This window comes from Carassius carassius, chromosome 31 (genome assembly GCF_963082965.1).
Source record: "Carassius carassius chromosome 31, fCarCar2.1, whole genome shotgun sequence".
NCBI lineage: Eukaryota > Metazoa > Chordata > Actinopteri > Cypriniformes > Cyprinidae > Carassius > Carassius carassius.
This window is the reverse complement of record NC_081785.1, coordinates 28,636,584-28,657,747: the sequence shown is the minus strand read 5'-3', so window position 1 is coordinate 28,657,747 and position 21,164 is coordinate 28,636,584. Positions and strand designations below refer to the sequence as shown.

The 21,164-nt window shown below is 43.1% G+C and overlaps 1 protein-coding gene across 1 annotated transcript in view; it reads right to left on the bottom strand.

Annotated features, from left to right (window-relative positions):
• LOC132111959 (otoferlin-like) overlaps window positions 1-21,164 on the bottom strand; it is a 37,209-nt gene that overhangs the window by 7,985 nt on the left and 8,060 nt on the right. The window contains exons 15-37 of the mRNA XM_059519558.1: window positions 21,030-21,120; window positions 20,806-20,922; window positions 20,542-20,694; window positions 15,193-15,382; window positions 14,982-15,106; window positions 14,072-14,206; window positions 13,818-13,979; window positions 13,611-13,730; window positions 13,342-13,503; window positions 13,078-13,240; window positions 11,949-12,019; window positions 11,817-11,846; window positions 11,562-11,693; window positions 11,393-11,453; window positions 10,931-11,055; window positions 9,969-10,112; window positions 6,744-6,881; window positions 6,533-6,660; window positions 6,284-6,454; window positions 5,799-5,959; window positions 5,481-5,623; window positions 5,304-5,392; window positions 5,128-5,226 (exon numbers count right to left, since the gene is read on the bottom strand). Coding sequence (XP_059375541.1) covers window positions 5,128-5,226; window positions 5,304-5,392; window positions 5,481-5,623; window positions 5,799-5,959; window positions 6,284-6,454; window positions 6,533-6,660; window positions 6,744-6,881; window positions 9,969-10,112; window positions 10,931-11,055; window positions 11,393-11,453; window positions 11,562-11,693; window positions 11,817-11,846; window positions 11,949-12,019; window positions 13,078-13,240; window positions 13,342-13,503; window positions 13,611-13,730; window positions 13,818-13,979; window positions 14,072-14,206; window positions 14,982-15,106; window positions 15,193-15,382; window positions 20,542-20,694; window positions 20,806-20,922; window positions 21,030-21,120 — 2,910 coding nt within the window. The remainder of the gene's footprint in view (window positions 1-5,127; window positions 5,227-5,303; window positions 5,393-5,480; window positions 5,624-5,798; window positions 5,960-6,283; window positions 6,455-6,532; window positions 6,661-6,743; window positions 6,882-9,968; window positions 10,113-10,930; window positions 11,056-11,392; window positions 11,454-11,561; window positions 11,694-11,816; window positions 11,847-11,948; window positions 12,020-13,077; window positions 13,241-13,341; window positions 13,504-13,610; window positions 13,731-13,817; window positions 13,980-14,071; window positions 14,207-14,981; window positions 15,107-15,192; window positions 15,383-20,541; window positions 20,695-20,805; window positions 20,923-21,029; window positions 21,121-21,164) is intronic.

Genomic DNA, 21,164 nt, shown 5'->3' with positions numbered 1-21,164 from the left:
TGCACTAGAGCACTACCAAGACAGGATGCCGAGCACCGAACACCCAAACCACCTCACAGCACCGCCAGTTCTCACACGGATTCTTTAATAAATCCACCCTTCGGGGAATTTACCCTCCTTCATGTGTCGTGTCCTACTTCACCCCGCCACACTGGTGGAGAATGCGGGCAACTCAGTGAAGTGGACACCGACGACCCTACCCCTCACCGCGTGCAACGAGTCAACTGGTTTGGATTTCTTTGTTTGTTTTTTTTCCCTCACGGTCTCTACCTGACAAATCTTCTCTGGTTCCCCAGGTGGCGCTCCTCCCCCGATGATGGAAGAGCTGCTAAAACATCTCACAGAGATTTCCCCCTGGCAGGGGGAAATCGAGCGAGAGTTGGCCGCACTCCACTTGACCGCAGCCCCGCGAACTCCGCTACCTGACCCCCGTGTCCAAGCAACCCAGCTGCTGGCCAGGATGACCGCCCATGATGACGTGACGATGTACCTTCAGATGTTTGAGACCGTTGCTACGAGGGAGGCATGGCCCAAAGAAGATTGGGCTCGCATCATTGCGCCCCTACTCACGGGAGAGGCTCAGCGTGCGTACTTCGCACTCCCCCTGGAGCTAAGCACCTCCTACAAGGACCTACGAAAGGAGATCCTGGGACGAATGGGGTTGTCACCGATCAGCGCCGCCCAACTGTTCCACGAGTGGACCTTCGACTCACGACAGCCAGCTCGGGCCCAAGCCGCTAGCCTCTCCCGTCTGGCTCAACACTGGTTGCCAGGTAGCGGAGCGCGTCGTGGTTGACCGCCTCCTACGTGCCCTTCCCCGCCCACTACGTCAGGCCGCCGGGATGCGGAACCCTGCCAACGTAGACGAACTTGTTGAGGCCATAGGGCTGGCGGAGGCCACCCAACACCGGGAGATAGGGGAGAGAGCGCCGCCGTTTCCCCGAAGGGTGGTCCAGGAGCGGCGCACGCCGGAGGGCACCCAGCGTCCGGTAAGCAGGCCGGTGTTTCCCGGCCCACAGGATGAGCCCATGCCCACGGAAGCTCCCCGCTCCCCAGGACGACCTTGCCTGGCGGGCTGCGCCATGCACACTGAAAACGCACCACGGGCTGAAGTGAAGTTGAATGGATGGCCGGGACGTCAAGGCCCCATGACGTCCCGTGCTGCTTGCCTCTGAAAGTCCCAGGGACGGTGAGTTACCACGCACTCACCCTAACCTCGGCGGGGGGAGGAGAAGACCCTGCTGGTGGTCCCGCACAGCAAGATGGAGGCGGTGATCGAGATCGCCCATGCCCATCCGATGGCAGGTCACCTCGAGGCTGAGGTCCGTCGATTCTGCCAGGCCTGTCCAACGTGCCAGCGGACATTGCCTCAAACCCCTCCCCCCAGCCTGTCACAGAACCTGACTGACCAGGGTACCCCCTTCATGTCCCGGATGATGGCGGATGTCTGCAAGCTACTGAAGGTACAACAGCTCCGCACCACGGTGTACCACCCCCAGACCGACGGGCTCGTCGAGTGTTTTAATCAAACCTTGAAGCAGATGCTGCGCCGAGTGGCAGCCGAAGACAAAAGGGACTGGGACCAGATGCTCCCCTACGTGCTCTTTCGGCATTCAGGAAATCCCTCAGGCCTCCACGGGCTTCACCCCCTTCGAACTGCTCTTCGGCCGACAACCCCGCGGACTGCTCGACGTGGCCCGAGAGGCCTGGGAACAACAACCGGCGGTACACCGAACCACCATCGAGCATGTGCGTGAAATGAGGGAACGGATTGATAGAGCGATGCCCATCTTCCGGGAACATATGGTGAGAGCACAACAAGAGCAGCAACGGCATTACAACCGGGCGGCCCAACCACGGGAGTTCCAGCGGGGAGACCACGTCCTGGTCCTTGTGCCCACTGCTGCCTGCAAGTTCCTAGCTACCCGGCAAGGACCTTATACAGTCACGGGAAAAGTCGGGCTCGTTATGTACAGGGACATCGCTGATATATCATATTAATCTGTTGAAGCGCTGGGTCGGGACCGGGCCCCAGCTCTCCGCCTATGCCAGCTCCACTCCCGTGGTTGTCGATATGGATTCCCAACTTTCCGCCGCCCAGAAGTCGGAGCTGCAGCACCTGGTCAGTCAGTTTCCGGATGTGTTCTCCCCCCAGCTTGGGCGGACCCACGTACTGGAGCACGATGTCCGCACACCACCAGGAACCATCGTCCGGCAGCGGCCCTACTGTGTCCCGGCGGCTCGGCGACACGCCATCGAGGAGGAGGTACAGGAGATGCTGAGGTTAGGGGTGATCGAACCATCACGCAGCCCGTGGTCCAGCCCCATCGTCATGGTCCTGAAACCCGACGGCACCCTCCGCTTCTGTTACGACTTCCGACACCTGAACGAGGTCTCTGAGTTTGATTGCTATCCGATGCCCCGCGTCAACGAGCTGCTGGACCGGTTGGGAAGGGCCCGGTTCATATCCACTCTCGACCTTACCAAGGGCTACTGGCCAGTCCCACTGATGGAACAGGCAAAACCTAAGACGGCCTTCTCCACCCCAAGCGGCCACTGGCGGTACCGGGTCCTTCCCTTCGGCCTCCCTGGGGCCCCAGCCACCTTCCAAAGGATCATTGACGTCCTCCTTCGGCCGCACCAGGCCTATGCGGCTGCCTACCTTGACGACATCGTGATCCACTCAAAGACCTGGGAGGACCATCTGGAGCGGCTGCGGAGGGTGCTCACGGAGCTGCACCGGGCCGGCCTGACCGCCAACCCCTGGAAGTGTCATCTGGCCCTAGCCGAAGCCAAGTATTTGGGATATCAGGTGGGTCACGGCCTGATCCGACCTCAGGAGAAGAAGGTGGCAGCTATCCTCTCTGCGCCGTGGCCCACCTCTAAGACACAGGTACAGGCCTTTTTGGGTTGGCAGGATATTATCGCTGCTTCATCCCTAACTTCTCCTCCTTAGCTTCTCCCCTGACAGACCTGACCAGGAAGGGGCAGCCGGAGAAAGTAGTGTGGAACCCCGCAACAGAGGCCACATTTCTCAAGATCAAGGCCGCCCTGACGGACCGCCCCTTCCTGCTGCAAACCTGACGCGTCTGACACCGGGTTGGGAGCCGTCTTGTCGCAGGGCCACAACGGTGACGAACACCTGGTGATGTTCATCAGTCGAAAGCTGACCCCCGCAGAACAGCGGTATGCCACTGTAGAGAGGGAATCGTTGGCCGTCAAGTGGGCAGTCCTGGAGCTCCATTATTACCTTCTCGGCCGCCACTTCACCCTCCTCACGGACCACGCTCCCCTGCAGTGCATGGCCCGGGCAAAGGAGACCAACGCCAGGGTGACGCGGTGGTTCCTGGCGCTCCAGGACTTTAACTTCACCCTACAACACCGGGCAGGGACAGCCAACGCCGATGGACTCTCCCGCCTGTGGTCAGCTTTCGCAGGTCTGTCAGGCTCCACTCCCCACCCTCCCCCGATCTGCCCACTGCTCCAGGGGTATAGGAGTGCTCATCAGCATCGCCCTGGCAACGGCGCAGACACACCTGCGCCTACTCGTCACGGGCTGAGAGGCCACACCTGCGTGTCATCAGCCGCTGCCCTTTTAAACCCCGCAAGCAGGCACAGAGGTGAGAGATGTCTCCATTAGAAACGGCTAACATTGTCTTTTCCTTATGCCCTAGACAGCAGCATGTGACCGCCAGCCCCAACACCTCAGGAGAGCACGAACCCACACTGCAGTAGAGCACTACCAAGACAGGACGCCGAGCACCAAACAGCCAAACCACCTCACAGCACAGCCAGTTCTCACACGGATTCTTTAATAAAACCACCCTTCGGGGAATATACCCTCCTTCATGTGTCGTGTCCTACTTCACCCCGCCACAATAAATATATATATATATATATATATATATATATATATTAGTGCTGTCAACGTTAACGCGTTAACGCATGCGATTAATTTTTGTCTGGTTTAACGTGTCAAAATATTTAACACAATTAACGCAGCATTTGTATTTTCTGCAATCCATTGGCTAGCTTTACATTATATGATCACGCTCTTATTCATTTAAATGCTTTTAAACATTTCAAGCGTGGCAAGAAAAAAGAGAATGCGCTGTCTGTGAATGCCCTTATGTGACACATACACACGTAGGCTACACACACACACACAATGCATAGACAGGGCGCCAAAATCCAGTTCTCTTAAGCGCTTGAACTAACAATAAACATCCCAAAGTGCCAGTTTTGTCGATTATTCTCATAAGAGCAATCTTAAATGATTTATATAAAGTCTAAAATGAACAAAAAGAGTTGTGAGAGAATGAGGCGAGATCCATAGACAGTATATAAACGGTGAGATCCGCGTGTCTGTCTGCTCTTAAAGGGACAGCAACCAAAAAAATTTTCCTGTCAGTAAAGTTAAAGAACAAAGGGAACAGAGAAAATGATTCGCTGCTCTTGACTAAATAACTTTTGTAGCTTTAATAAGGATTAACTATTTAATTTATAGTTTAGGCAGTGCAGACTGCATATAACTTTGATAACTTTATTAAATTTCTGTATATTTCCTAACTGTTAAGACAGGAGTAAACATGACATTTATTATGTTAGCATTGTTTTAAGTTTACTTAATATAAAAACTGTTATATTTTTGAAGCCTAATAATAAATGTAAAAAATAAAAAAAAATCAGTAGCTGTATTAATATCGGTAATACGGGCCTTCATTCATAAAAAGATGCCATTTAAACAAGTATTTAAAATATACTGTCTTTATGTTGTTTCTACATTAATTTGAATAACTGTGAAATTATTACTGTAAATAATTATTATTATTGGTGGTGGATGAGGAGAGACCCCCTGACAATGTAAGCGCTTTGAGTGCCTAGAAAAGCGCTATATAAATGTAATGAATTATTATTATTATTATTATTACATTAAAAAATATATTAAAAACGTACAAAAACATTTCTTTTTTTATTGCGATTAATTGCGATTAATCACAGAAAAAATGTGTGATTAATCTAGTTAAAGTTTTTAATCGACTGACAGCACTAATATATATATATATATATATATATATATATATATACATATATACACAAGTGATTTGAATGAAAAAGATCCCTTACCCTCTAACAAAAATGTCACTGGATTTTTCCCCCGTGAAAATGTCATCGTCCTCCAGAACGACTTCATCTGTGTTCCACACGATCACCCTGAGCTCAAATCTGTCCGTGACCAAAACAGGTTTAGAATATAAGACTCATCTGTATTTTGCTTAAGAATTTCATTAAGTGCTTCCTACTTCTTTGGCTTCCTCGGTGAAATATCGACAGAGGGTCCAGGCGCAGGCATATCCTTTGGGAACATGTCCACCCACATCTCAATCTTCCCCTACATCAGAAACACTCACATTCATTAACGGCTCATTAACACCATTTCATTAGCAGAAAGCGCTGCCATTTAGGACAGTATCCCTGACCTGCTCCATCCCAGGTTTATCCGGATTCAGGAGAGACCTCGTCTCCACGTGCTCTGGGACGAGTTTGCAGCCGATCCGTGGCATATCTTCCCAGCGGTTTAGTACAGCAAGAGCCAGGTGCTCATCCGTCTTTTTCTTCAGTCCTGTCAGGAAAAAAGCATTTTTACATTTGTTCTTATGTGCTACTTTCCAATGGGATCTCGTAACTCAGCAAGGAATGAATAAAGCATATTTGAAGCAAATGACTGCATTAATGCAACATGCAGATTTTTCAAATATTGCATTTCAAATTGCTTTGTGGATACCAAACGTGCATACCATTTTCATCCTCAATTTCAGTTGGTCCCGTGTAAACTCTGTTCGCTACTTTCACTCGTCCCCCTGGACCATACTGGGGTGGATCCATTTTTCCATCTTTGCAGAGTTTGGCAAGGATTTGCGTTGGCTTCAGTGGGTCCCTCCACACATTATAGCCGTGACTAAAAAAAACAGTAGGAAACCTTTTATCCAAGCATCCTTTTCTGAAGCCGAAACAGCGACATTTTCACTTCTAGTTAACCCAGAACATTTTTCCATATATAAAACACCTTTAAGTGATTTATAAGCTTTATTACACTGTTATTTTATTATCTAGTTATTCATATTTTGAATAATATAAAAATGAGAAATGTCATTGGATAAATGTTTTAACAATTTGCAATATATATCTAATTCAGAATATTAATAAAAACCTATAATAGTATATCAATGTTATTAAAATAACACAACCCCCCATGTGTTTAGAAGAAGTGAGTATTACACACATTGCATAGTTGGCGCTGAGACCACATGTTGCCCTGTGTTTGCTGTAGTAACGGTTCTCTAAGTCAATCTTTGTCTCCCCAATCAGGTCGTCAGTTCCCACCAAATCCCAGTCGTAAATGGACACGGTGAGGGTGGAATCCATCGGGAGCGTCGCTTCAATATCAAAAGACCTGCAAGTTTGAAGTTTGCACTTAATATTAATCAGGTGATGAAAGAGAAAATCAAAATCTCTGTGCTAATGTACTCACTTTCCAAACACAGGGTTGAGTTGTTTAGAGATGTAGTTCTCTTTGTCCTTGATCTCTGTCGTCCCGAGCTTGATGGCAATATATGGGTCGGCCTTCCCATTGATGTCTGCAGGATGCAGTTCTGTTGCCTGAGACAAAGCCACGCATTTGTTCAAATGGCCAAATGGAGAAAAACTCAACGTACTGCTCTAAGCTGTTTAATACTACATACCCTGACCACATAGACTCGGACAATGATGTTAATGGGGTCGTTGTGTGGGATGTTCTGGAACATGCCCATGTTGGAATCAAAGCCCATTTCTCTGGACATCTCATCAAATACAGGGACTTTGTAGATGCACAGGGATCCCTACAGTACACACAGCAAAAACAACTGTTGAATACTTTTAGTGTATTTGAAGGCTACTCTTAGAGTCACATTATTGGTACAAACCTTTAATCCAACATTTTTGTCCAACTGGAAAAGACACCCGTTTCATAGAATGATGTTTACATTGTTGTCGATATAAACATCCACAAAACTGAAATCATCTTGGGCCAGATTCACAAAGACTTTTTTAAGAAAGAAGTAAAGACTTCTCACAATTATAAGCAGAAAAAAAAAACACAGATATGCTAGATGTAAACTCACAATTCTGACTTGCTCATAATTTTGACTTTTCGTGTCAAAATCACGACCAGTTTATATCTCACAATTCTTCATCTTTATATCACAATTCTGACTTTTATTTCTGAATTTTGAGTTTACATCTTGCAATTGTTTTTCCACCATGGAATAAAAAATAAAAATGGTAATTGCATCTTTTTTTATCTCACAGTTTTTTCTCGCAATTGCAAGCTTATATCTCACATTTCTTGACTTTTTTTCTCAGAATAACAAGAAAAAGGTCTGAATTTTGAGATATAAACTCAGAATTGTGAGAAAAATTCATCATTACCTTTTTTTTCATAGTTTTGTCTTAAGACCAAGCTAGAAAAAAGATAAAAACATTCTTAAGCATTACAGGAATACAATGATAATAATAATAATAATAATAATAAATCTTTATTTGTTTTCTTAAGTAAAAAAAAAAAATTAGAAAATGGTAGTTAGTACGAATTATATTCTTAAGAATGCTTCATGAATCTGGCTCCTGACTTCCACTGAATCCATCGTCTTTTTTAATGTAATATGTCAATACTTCAGACACATGATATAAATTATCAAAAGTTAACAAATTAACTGAATTATGGTTCCCTTTCAAGGGAACTTCGAACTGCGTCCTCTAGGGGCCGCTATGGGGAACACCTCGTCGTGACCCGTGTCTGAAGCATACATTGAAAAAACACCAACTTGTTGGCCGGCTACAGCCTCTGACGTCACTACCGGCGCGACTATAAACAGGCACCGGGAGAACACGTAATTCTCTTCTTCGTCTTCAGTGACTGTTCTGTTTGGAGCGTGCATCTGAAAGAACCGGTAAGGGCGATCTTTCTCTGTCTATCATGGCGACTACTAGCAAGGGTTTAGACAATGTGTGCATCCCTGTCAGCGTTATTTGACACTCAATGACACACGAGATCTAGGCGTCATTTGTTTGGATGAAGAGCACGCACGCGATGTCTTTGAGAAGGCAATCGGCGTGCATTGTTAGCGTTTTTTTAAGGAAAATGTTTTTTATGGTTCTATGTTCATAGCAACCACCCTACTGATGGTCCGGACTAAAAGAAGGCGCCCCTTAAACGGGGCTCCAGTGCAGGAGGGTGGGTGAGTAAATGTAACCCTTTCTGTATATACTTATGTGTATTAAATTGCTGGTGGTTATGTGTCTACTAATAAATTCTGTGAGTTTCCTTAGCAGTGCTCAATTACAGTGTTTACTAAACACTCGCCAGCACCAGCCATCCAGCTTCATGTTCCGGTATTAGGTGGCTGAGATCACAGGTTTCTGAGGGAGCCTCCTTGATCATCAGGCCTGGCACAGCACTGCAGGGAATTTCATGGATGTCTGGCCAGGTCACCCTGAGGGGTCTCCTGGCCTCTTAGTGGTGCTGGCAGTTACAGAAGTCTTCTTATATATGCTGCCTCAGGTGATGCTCCCCTCACCCGAGGTTTGTAAAATTGAGCTTGCCTCTCCCGTGCCATTAAGTGCTTCTGCGATGCTTAGGAACTTTTAGGTACACACGCTAAGCTTTGTGTACTTTCTCAAAACCACATGGTGGTCAGGTCGCACGTGAACACTTTGCATACTTTCTAAAATCCACGTAAGTCGTAAGTGTGCACGCAAGACTCTGCGCACTTTCTGAAATCCTGTACGCTAAGGGTTACGTGCTTCGCCTCGTTCCCTTTCTTGAGATGATTAGATTTTGGTTCCTTGGGCATCATTCAGCCAGTGTGTATGTAAGTTGGGTATGTTAGCTTAGGCCTTTGGCCTTAAGGGGTATTGTAACAGACAGCCGTCACGGCAACTCCCGTGGAAATGGTAGAGTTGGTACTTAGTTTTTGCCATGATTCTGGCCTGCACTCCCCTCAGCATGGTGGCATGGGTATACTGTTCCCCATAGCACCCCCTAGAGGACGCAGTTCGAAGTTCCCTTGAAAGGGAACGTCTCAGGTTACGAATGTAACCATGGTTCCCTGAGTAGGGAATGAGACACTGCGTCCTCTAGCTCCCTTCCATGCTTCGGACACAAGCTTCAGACGGAGAAGAGAATTACGTGTTCTCCCGGTGCCTGTTTATAGTCGTGCCGGTAGTGACGTCAGAGGCTGTAGCCGGCCAACAAGTTGGTGTTTTTTCAATGTATGCTTCAGACACGGGTCACGATGAGGCGTTGCCCATAGCAGCCCCAAGAGTACTCAGTGTCTCGTTCCCTACTCAGGGAACCATTGTTACATTCATAACCTGAGACGTTTCTCCTGATCTTTAAAACCTTGTTAGAAAGACTTTTGCATGCAAAAAAGTGCCTATGAACAGAGTTAATATTGCTAACTAAAGCTAAAATTAAAACTAAAACCATAAAAAATAAAATAAACATTAACTGATATATAAAATGTAAAAAAATCTTAAATCTTAAAAATATAAATACCTATTTTATTTCAGCTTATTGCCAATGCAGCATTTCACATTTTCTTTTAGTTTAATTTAAAGTACTAAACAAAATAAAACTAGAATAAAAATGATAAGAAATATATAGACATTAAATTAATCAGTAACAAATTAACTAAAACTTTAACTAAAATGAAAATGAAAACTAAATCTGAATATTAATAAAACCTATAATAGTATACAAACAACACTGCTGATGAATATGTGTTTGCAGAACTATATTTTTAGTTTAAACAGAAAACAGTAATAATAAAGCATGAGTAGATGTGTCCAAATGTATGACTGGTTGAGTACATGGAGAAACAGCAAGTCAGAAGCAAGAGAGCAATAAGCAACGAGTGACAACAAACCTTGAATTTGCCAATAAGTCTGTCTTCATCAGCTGCATTCTGCTCAACGTCAGCATCATCTGAACACTTGCCTCGATAAAGGTTGAAAGTGTGAAGCCAGTCTTCGAAGCGGTCAAACTGATATTCAAGCTCTCTGTTGAATATCTATGAAGGAAACAAGAATTCCCACACTCTTTTACATCCATGAGGCATCCCAAACGCTCTCCAAAGAGACCAAAGTTACATTGAGGCCTTTCTTTTTTAAATGGATATGTAAATATTTCACCAAAAAATGTTTCTTCATTGAAAGAGATTTAGAGAAATGTAGCACTGCATCAGTGTCTCATCAATGGATGCTCTGCAGTGAATGGGTGCCGTCAGAATGAGAGTCCAAACAGCTGATAAAAACATCACAATAATCCAAAGCACTCCAGTCCATCAGTGAACATCTGGAGAAGACAAAAGCTGTGTATTTGTAAAAAAAAAACTAATCTGTGTTTAACCACAAACCATTGCTTTTGGCTAAAATATTAGTCCATTATACATAATAGTGCTTTCACCACTAAAAAAAGTGGTCTGGTCTGAATCGGGAGAGAAATCTGCAAAGGTCAATCACTGTTTACAGGCCAAAACAGCTCTGAACAAATCTGTGTCTGGATTCTGATGTGAAAAACAACAAGGGATGCACTTTTTTACTGGAGGAATTGTTATTATGGATTATGAGTTAAAAACATCATAATGCTGGATGTGTCTTCTCCAGATGTTCACTGTTGGACTGGAGTGCTGTGGATTACTGTATTGTTTTTATCAGCTGTTTGGAGTCTCACTCTGACGGCACCCATTCACTCCAGAGCATCCATTGATGAGCAAGTGATGTGATGCTATATTGGCTAAACTCATCAACATATTGGATGGTCTGAGGATGAGGACATTTACAGCAATTTTTCATTTCCAAGTGAACTATTCCTTAAAGACCGAAGTACCTTCAACTCTTCGACTTGGTGCTTCTTCTTCTCTGGTACTCCCTCCCCAGGCATGGCTTTGTTCTTGCTCCCCTTTCCTCTCTTCTTCTTGGTCCCTTTCATATCAGAGGCATTAGGAACATATTTGGTAATCGGGGCAAAGAATCAAGGCTATGCAAACAGGATTATTTATGTAATATGAGTTCACTTGGAATTTGAGGATTATATGTAAATATCTGTCAGAAAGCTTTATTTGGGCAGTACTAAATAAAGAAATATATGAATTATAAAAGACAATGCATATCTTATGCATTTTAATTATATATAATATGTTAATATCAAAGTATTAACTTATACAAAGTCCCTTGAAAGGCAAGTAATTGCAGCTATATTTAGTCATGCACGCATAGCTCCTATCTGATTTAACATTTGCATATTTTAAGTTAAAAGTTATACTAATGTTTGTCAAACATATTGTAGACTCACCCTCTCCAGAGTCAAAATCTTCCTTTTCTTCAGCTTCAGCTTCCTGCGTTTTAATGATCTACAGTGTTCATAAATAGTGCAATACAATCTCAGTTCAATCATACATTTTCAAGGCATCTTCTGTAAAAAGGCATGCAAAATAATTTCAGTCTTTTATAGCTCTTACCTCTTTAAGTGTTTCAATGGAGGCAAAGTATTTGGACCACCAGTCCAGCATGCTTTCATCCAGCTCCTCCTCTTCCACCTCTTCACCCTTCTTCCGCTTCTTTTTCCCTTTCCCACCTTTCTCATCATCTGGCTGTAACAATGTTAAGGACACAGAATTAATTTTCACACATAAAACTTAAAAATAAATTATGAATGCCAATGCAATGAACATAATAAGAAAGACAGACATCTGATCGGACATCTGTCTACATACCATATCAACTTTAACCACAGCATCAGACGCCTGAAACAGATTCAGTAAAATGATCAAATTCAAAAGACCTGACAAATTTCTGTCATTTGTGTCCAAGTGTTTGACTGATACATTTAATAGATTTATTCTTACTGAGTCAAGTTTGACCACTGTCTCAGTCTTCTTCACAACTGGTTCTGGCTCTGTGTGGATCACAACCTCCTCTGTAGAGGAATAAACAATGTTAGTTGTGCTTGGTATAGGTGAGAATAAGGAATATCAAAGGAATATATGCATTACTGGTCAAAAGTTTTGAAAAGAAGTCTCATCTGCTCACCAAAGCTCCATTTATTTGATCAAAAATACAGTGAAGACAGTAATAGTGTGAAATATTATTACAATTTAAAACAATTTTTTTCTATGTGAATATATATTAAACTGTAATTTATTTCTGTGATGTGCAGCTGTATTTTCAGCATCATTCCTCCAGTCTTCAGTGTCACATGATCTTCAGAAATCAGAATAATATGATGATTTGCTGTTCAGTTGTCATTAATTATTAGTGCTCAGTTATTAATAATGATTTTCACTATTATAAATGTAAATTAATTTGGCATTCCAGTGGATGATGTAGGATGCCGGGATATTGTAAGCTCCAGTGAGAAATAACGAACACGAAAGCGCAGAGAAGAGAGCAAAACAAAATACCAGTCATGAATTAAAAGTGCAAAACGAAGATTTTTTAAGAAAAATGGTGGAGGATTTCAATGCAAGCCAAGAGGAGACCAACGCCAATCTCAACACCCATTTACTGAAAAGTTTGGAAGAGCCAGAACATTTTTAAATCTAACTAAGATTGTATTCGTCTGACAGGAGAAAGTCATATACATCTAGGATGGCTTGAGGGTGAGTAAAATACATTTTAGTTTAGGATGAACTATCCCTTTAAATTGTAATAATATTTCATAATATTGCTGTTTTTACTGTATTTTTTAATCAAATAAATGCAGCCTTGGTGAGCAAAAGAGACTTCTTAAAAACTTAACCATTCCCAAGTTTCAATGAGTAGAATATATTCAGTAGTTAAATATGGACATTTTAAGTGTATTATAGTTTGGATCTGTCCTGCAGTAAAATTCTTGATTGTAGTGAATTGTATATATATATATATATATGACTACAATTTAATTGCTCTTGGATGAAGGCTACATCATTGCCACAATGATTTAAGCTCATCAACTAAAGATAAATATTTGACAACTTTTTTTCTCTGGATACACACCCATGGCAGACCAGTTACTGACACTTTTGTCCGATGGCCTGTAAATGAATTTGCGTAGAGATGTCACTGCATTAGAGCCAACTAGTGTGTAACGACCAAAAGCCCGGCAGTCCACCACACGGATGTTCAGAGGAGGATGGAGGAGCTCGTTCTCAGGCAGGTCCTTGTGAAAAATCATGAACATTTTCCAATGTCTGTTGTACAATCAACATCATTTAAAAAATGTCTCATATTTTCTGAGATATAAATGTGCAAAAATCTCACCACTTCAAACCACTTGACCAGAGTGCTGAAGTTGGGGTTTTTCTTGTAGTTCTGAATCAGCGCTGACTGAATGGCTTTCCCTGCACACTCGATGTCCACACGGGGACGGTCAACTTGGGCCAGATTCACCCGCTTCAAGTCCCTCAGGCCCCAGAAGAGAACCTGCATGAATGTTTTGTTAATTTAATGTGATGCAAAGTTTTTTAAGATTGTAGGTCAGCAATAGATTCTGGGTCGGCTCGGTAGCTGTTCTACTAAGAACAACTCACTTCAATACGGTATTTACTCAAGACAGGTCTTATGCCAATAGGAACAGGCAGGATTGGACCACGATCGAAATCTGAAGGTCCATCTATTGGGGGCAGGTCGGCCTTTCCAGCTGGTCCAATCTGAAAGATTTCCACAATACAGAAGCTTATATAAATACACAAACACAGACTAAGACTTAAACAGTTTCTTGTTACTGTCAGATGCACCTGCAGCAGTTCAAAGGCCGCCAGCATTTCTCCTGCAGTGCAGTTTCCCCGGTAGATCTGGTAGTACTCCAGTTGAGGAGGGAAGCGTGGCGGCCCATAATACTCGTCTGACATCTTGGTTAAAGGTTTAGCAAATGTCCTGCCCATGAAATCAGCTTTCCCCTTGGGAAGTAGAATAAGATTAACTGCATTTAAGGAGGTGAAAGCATTAAAAGCTGAAGGAATTTAATAATTTGAAAGATATAAGCACTCACGACAGTGTCCTGATCATAGATCTCGATGACGATTATAGGAGGATCATCTCTCAGTTCACCAGCCTCACCATACAGCTCCACATTATCAAACACCAGCAGCTGATCCCATGTAGGACACAACGTCTCATTCAGGACCTGAGAAGAAAATAATCAGCTTAATACGGCTTCCTTATAACTATTTTATGTACTACATCACATCTCAAACAGTACAATGCTCCACTGCTCAAGCAGTAAAGCAGCACCAAACAAAGTTTTCTCAGTAAATATTTTAGCTCAAGCCCAACAAGTGCTATTGGCTGATTGTGGCCTGATGGTGCTGACAAAAAATAAAAGATTTTGTGTTTTGCACCATTAGAATTGAATTAAGACTGTACAGTATACCACGTGGATTCCTATATTTTGAAATAATTTTGAGTTGATGTAAAAAGGAAATAGAAATTTAATTCTAATGTCAATTTAAGTATGTAGAGTGAATTTATATAATCTCATTCAACTCTTCTCTCTTATGTTTGCGGTAGGAAACAGGATGTGGAATTTTAATTTAAATAAATCCTTAAATTAAATGCAAATGCATATAAATTCATATAATTGAACTGTATTTTTGCAAATATTAATTGTATCATATAATATTAAATCATATTAAATTAATACAAAAAATACTGGTAATAATTTTATTTTCAGATTCAATCATCTTTCAATCTCTCATCGTACACAACATTAAGGGTTTTAATAATTATATATACATTTATTCATTATCATCATGTTTGAAATGGCATTCAATATTCAATTAATTAAGTCAAAGATAAAGTGAAGAATATTCTTCATATAGTATTTATTTTGATTTGTTCATGTGCTTAAATTCACTCACAGAGGTCAAATGTCAATAGTAAGTATGAAGCTTTTATCTCACCTCTGTGACCTGGCTGTGAGTAGAAAAAAATACCCTGGCAAAAGGGTCTGACAGGCCTGTGCTGTCGGCCGCAAACAGACTGCGAGCCTGATACACGTGAATCCTCAGCTGGAAGATCTGCTTCACTATTAGCATACAATAAAAGAGTAAACATCACTGACTATTACACAGACAATCTGAGGTCACTCATATAAGTTCTTTGGTATCTTACTGGTGTACATCAGGCTGATGGGGGGTGAGGACTGAATGCCAGGCCCTTTTACTGCTTTGTTCTCCTCAAACCCATTTGGTAGGCCGCTCAAGTAGTCCTTACGCTGCCTGTTCAAGCCGAGCCACAGATACAGCTCAGTTTTAGCCTGAACGGTCCACCCTGCAGGACCAAAGCTTTTCTTACCAGGAAGCTAAAAAGAGACAAAATATAGTAAAAGAAAGAAAATTAGTACTTGTTGTTAAAGTATATCCAGTAGATGTTCAGAAAAGCCAATTAAAGGTATCATATATTTTTCACAAATTATTTTTTATTAACTTCTTCAACCCTTTAAATTTAAAGAGTTTGTTTAATGCTGCTGTGCCTTCACATGTGAAATGAGTCTAGTGGTTGTGTCTCTACAGCAGCCACTCTTCCATTCACCTCATGAGTAGTATAGTGAATTCGGAAGCCCTCTTTAACTGGAATATCCTTTTACAGCATTCAACTGTTTCACTTACTGTTAGCACAAATAATTGCTGTGATTCCCCTCTGGGCACTTCAGCATAAAAGAGCATCCATGTGTTTCTGAATGCAGTCGTTTCCTAGCCCCTCTAACGATCACGATCGTTGATCCATCCATCATTCATGGATGGTTCATGTCCTCATTTTGAGGCCATGACTATGGCAATGCAGAGATCTCGGGTCTCTCTTATTGTGGTGGGGGAAACCCTCATTGCTGCTACCCAGCACAGGTCGGTTAGCACAGTTAGCACTCATGCGGTAACAGTCGGAGCATTTCCACCAGGCCAGTCCTCACAGACTTACCACTCCTCTTCGATGTACCTTGCCATTGAGCTCCCAAAATAAATTTCTTCCCAGTGGACCACCTAGTGTCAAGTGTCGCAAGTTCAATGACGCAGGAAGTGACGATTTTCTCCAACCAATCAGTGATTAGCAGGGTTTCCACATCACATTTCGGTAATGTACAGCTCGCTTGGAACCTCAGCCAGGGTGGTACTTAAAAAAAGTACCAGGTACCAGGTACTGTACACAGTGGACCATTAATATTTAAACAATGCAGAAATTATCAATTATAACATAGCATTAATTTCTCAAAGATAAATCTGAAGTGATAGATGCACACATGGCAGCAGAGAGATACACAGCATGTGAGTGTCCAGGATGCAGAGACTTACACGCACTGTGCGGGGGTTTTCTGTTACAGACTCCCAATGACTTACTTGCCACTTTCCCTTAAATACCCAGACCAGAACAAATAAATCTTCAAATCTAAGTTGTAAAACAGAAGATCTTTTGGTTGGTTAGGATTGCATGACCCAAGAGTCACACATGGTCAGAGATTGGAAAACAATCTCACCAGAGGCCCTGTGAAAAGAGGAAAAAATAATAGATTCACTAGATAAATCATATATTCTATAAAGACAATCATATGGCTACGCTCACACTGCAGGCTGAAACGACCCAATTCCGATTTTTTTTTGCCCCTATGCGACCTGTATCTGATCTTTTCATGACAGTCTGAACGACACAGATCCGATCTTTTCAAATGCGACCCAGGCCACTTGAGTATGTGGTCCTAAATCCGATACATATCCGATCTTTTGAAATGTGATCTCCGTCTGAACGGCCAGGTCACATGTATCCGACCCGTACGTCATTGATACGCTACAAACGTTATAATTCTGCATTGAAGTAGGCGGGAATGAGAAGATAAACAACAACCATGGCGGACGATGCTGCTTAAATAACTTTAATATTGCTAAACGAGCTCCGCTGTTGACTACACTGTTGTTGACATCCATGTTTAGCTACTTCCGCAAACAACGAGTGACGTCATTGGCCGTTGAGTACTCTTCACTTCTGGGTCATTTCACGTTCACACAGGAGATCACAAAAGCTCGCATTTAATTGGAAATGTGAACGGCCTTGCAAAAAAATCTAATTTTTTCAAAAAATCGGAATTGAGCATTAAGCCCTGCAGTGTGAACGTAGCCTTAGTTAATTTTAATTATCTTGAGCCCGGTGGGGGAGAAGAGGGAGAGGGGAGAGGGGTTTAGGATAAGAAAGAGGAGAAATTTGGGCAAGGTGGTGTCCTTTGCTCTTTCTTTGAGATCTTCTCTCAAGATTCTTGAGATATCATGTTTTATTACAGGGTGTTTTTTTATGTTCTGTCTTAGAAGGAAAACCATCCTTACACGATGGTCCTAACATCTCATTTGGGACTCCAGGGGAGGACCAGATGTCAATCGCGGCATCAGAGGAGAGGACATAGTCCTCGGCGGATGACAACTTTGCTGAGCTTCCCATTTCTGGGGTGGTTGCAAAGTCAGAGCCCGATTCTGAGTCGACGGCCATACTGTCCCTGGCAGCCATGAACATCGGGCTTTATTTAAAAGTTTCCGCCCAACTTGGAGCATTCATGGCTGGAAGACTGGTTTCTGGTTGCAGGATTTGACACTTAACCATGCTCCATCCCAGTACCATTCTTCCTGGAGGTGCATGGAGTCACATAATCTTGGAAATCACCTTAAACTGCCAGAAGCCACTTTGCTGCCTCCTCTCCCACCACCTTCGATGGAGGGCCACCAAGAGTTAAGTGGAGATCTCCCAGGTTGAGCGTGTGATTGTGATGCATTTATGGACAGGCAGCCTTTACACTGCACATGATGGCCATCCTGCAAGTCCATCAGGGCAAAGCACTAAAGAAAGTGCACAAGGGTAGTTCTGAGCTAGGGTTGATGCAGGAACTATGCACGGTGACCAACTAAGGTTAAGGTTACCACCTTAGTTAGTTAACTAATGTTACCACACAGGTCTTTAGGTTAGGTGATGATCACCTTACTGATACAGGGGTGACATCTTTGGCTCAACCTTGCTACGATGCGGGACACTGACAAGGTTTGCTTTCTCAATGCCCACATCTCAGTGACTGGCCTTATCAGTGACACAGAGGTGTAACACAGGAATGCAACACAGCCTGTCACCCAGGCAGCCCTCCAGGAGGACAGCAAAGCAGTCCAGACACACTCTACACAGTCTGGCAGTGAGCAACGCAATAATTCCTCACTCTCAGCCTCATCCTCTCCTTTCGAAACACGCCAAGAGGTCACACCTCAAGGATGCACTGCTTCCTTGTGTGTCTCTATCAAGCCCTTCACAGGATCCATGGAGTTATGTAAGCATTACTCTTCATTCACCCTCTCAGCTCTGGGATGCATTGCCTCCCTACTTACAGCCCTCACTTCATTGTACCTAAAAAAGGTGGTGGCTAACAACTGATCTTGGATCTGCGAGTTTTAATTTTGGTCCTGCACAAGCTCTCGTTCAAGATTTGGATGCAGAAGCACATTCACATGGGTGTTCAGCACAAAGACTGGTTTGCAGCTATTGATGAGGAGAATGCATACATCCACTTCCTAATCTTGCCTTGACACAGACAGTTTCTTCGGTTTGCTTTCGAGGGTCAGACATATCAGTACAAAGTCCTTCCCTTTGTACTGTACCAGTCTCACTGTGTCTTCACCAAAGTTGTATAGGGTGCCCTTGCAGGAAAAGTTGGCATCTATATCAACAACTCTTGATGATTCTTGCTCACTCTCGAGATCTTTTTTACAAGCACGTTGACCTGGTGCTCTGGAATTCTGCCAGTTGAGGCTTTGGGTCTAATGGGAGAAGAGCAAGCTCTCCCCCAGTCAGAACATCTCTTTTCTCAGTATGTAGATGCACTTCTCACAAAGGAGCATGTCTAGATAGTGCTGAACTGCCTGAATTTATTCAGGGGCAAAACAGCAATTCTGCTGAAAAAATTTCAGAGGCTTTTGAGTCATATGGCATCCACAGCCATGGTAACACAGTTCAGATTGATGTGTATGAGACCAGTTCAGCACTGGCTACACAGCTGAGTCCCAAGATGGGCATGGCACCATGGCACACTCTGTGTAACCATCATGCAGAATTGTAGCCAGACTTTCAGCCCCTGGTCAAACCTTACCTTTCTACGGGCAGGAGTTCCCTTAGAACAAGTGTCCAGGCATGTTGTTGTCATGACAGGTGCCTCCAGAACAGGTTGGGGTTCTTTGTGAAATGTGCATGCAGTGCTTGGCTTCTGGATAGGACCACGACTGCAGAGGCATATAAATTGCCTTTGGTTTCTGGCTTTACTGCCGGCCCTGTACTGGTTACGACTATTGCTTCCACTAGTGAGCCTCCTTGCACAGACCCTGTGCAAAATCAGCAAGGACGAGGAGCAGGCCTTGATGGTTATGCTCTACTGGTCCACACTGACTTTTTGGACCTGATGCCCCTTGAGACAGCCTCTCCCTGGACTTACTTTCTCAGGGGCAGGGCACAATTTGGCACCTGCATCTAGATCTTTGGAACCTGTATGTGTGGCTCCTGGGCGGGATGTGGGGACTTAAGTGGTCCGTCAAAGGCAGGGATAGCCTCTACCACTCAGGCAAAGCCCCCTCTAGGCAGGCTTATGCCTGAAGCAGTGTGTATTTATTTCCTAGTGTATTTGCTGTGTGTATTTATCCATGGCATGGTTTCCCTATTGGTTAACCTCTGTCTTTCCCTTAACAGAATTGCTTACTATCCAGTCTCAGCAGAGGTAGTATCAGAACCTACTGCAGTGACTCTTCCCAGATAGTACTGCCCTGCTGGTCAGTCCATATGTGTACTCTCCATGTTACCCCCTTTCAGATATAATGTGGTCTCTGTAGCATCCCTATCTGCACAGACTTAAGCACACTTACCCAGTGTATTACAACTGTTTGTGACTGTACCCTCATCAGAAAGATAAAGAGCTGAAGCACTCTTTTTTTGTTGTGTAAAAGTAAAAAACTCAGGCTAAGGACCAGCAAATATGACGCTTTTTGTACTATTCTTTTGATCTTGTTCTTGCTATGAAAACTATCTGGCTCACGATGAGGCGCTGTGTAGGTTACAATGTGGGATGGCAGTTGTCACTTCAATTTAGTAGTTGTGGCACTTTCCATAAATATTCCATACGTCAGTTGATGTAACATATCTGTTACTTGCATATCCGAGATGCTCTGCTCCATCATTTAATAACACTTTCTTTCATTACATTGTGACTGATTCATAAAGCAATCTGTGCTGAAATGTGCTGTTCAAATCAGACTGAAATTATCATGGCTCTTTTTGCAAATAAACTTGATTCAGCCACACTGACACATTCATCACAAGCTGTTTTGGCAGCTTAGTTAAAACATTTTGAGTTGTCTTTGTAATACATCATGGAAAATTACATTTTATGGCCATTTTCAATATAAGTATTCTGACATAAAATGTTTTTAAGACATTTTTAGAATTTGCATTCATCCAAACCTTGAAAAAGATGGTCTGGACTTTCCCACAGTCCTTTCCGGTTTCTTCCTCTACAGAAGAGAAGAGGATGTCTTTGGAGGGAACGCGGGCATATGCAATGCGTTTGTTGTTGCTTATCATCCATATGTAAATATCTGGAACACTATGCTGAGGCTATGATGAAAAAACAATTATTTACATGAATATTTTTTTACAGTGAAATTAATTAATCTATACGGCCACATAACCAAGCATATTTGTATTTCACCAGGTCTTGTGCACTACCTCATCAGTGAAGAATCTCAGCTTGTGGAGGAAGTTTTGTGCCAGTTTTATCTTGTCTTTCATGTTGCTTTTCTTTACTTGGGATCGCATACTCTTTGCTTGCTGGCCCATGTTTTCCTGAAAAAAATAACAACAAGCTCTTGCAATAGACTCAAAAATAAGCCACGAGAATCAGATCTTAACATTAGTTACTCTTAATATGTGTTAGTAACAGCTGCTTTTACCAATTCCTGCATGCATAATTTCAGTCTCTCCCGGTCCAGTTTAGTCTTCCCAGTCTGATTCTGATCATTATTTGCCAAAGTTACAAAGGTACTGAAAGAGATAATAAATGCACTGTTATTATATCATTACTCTGT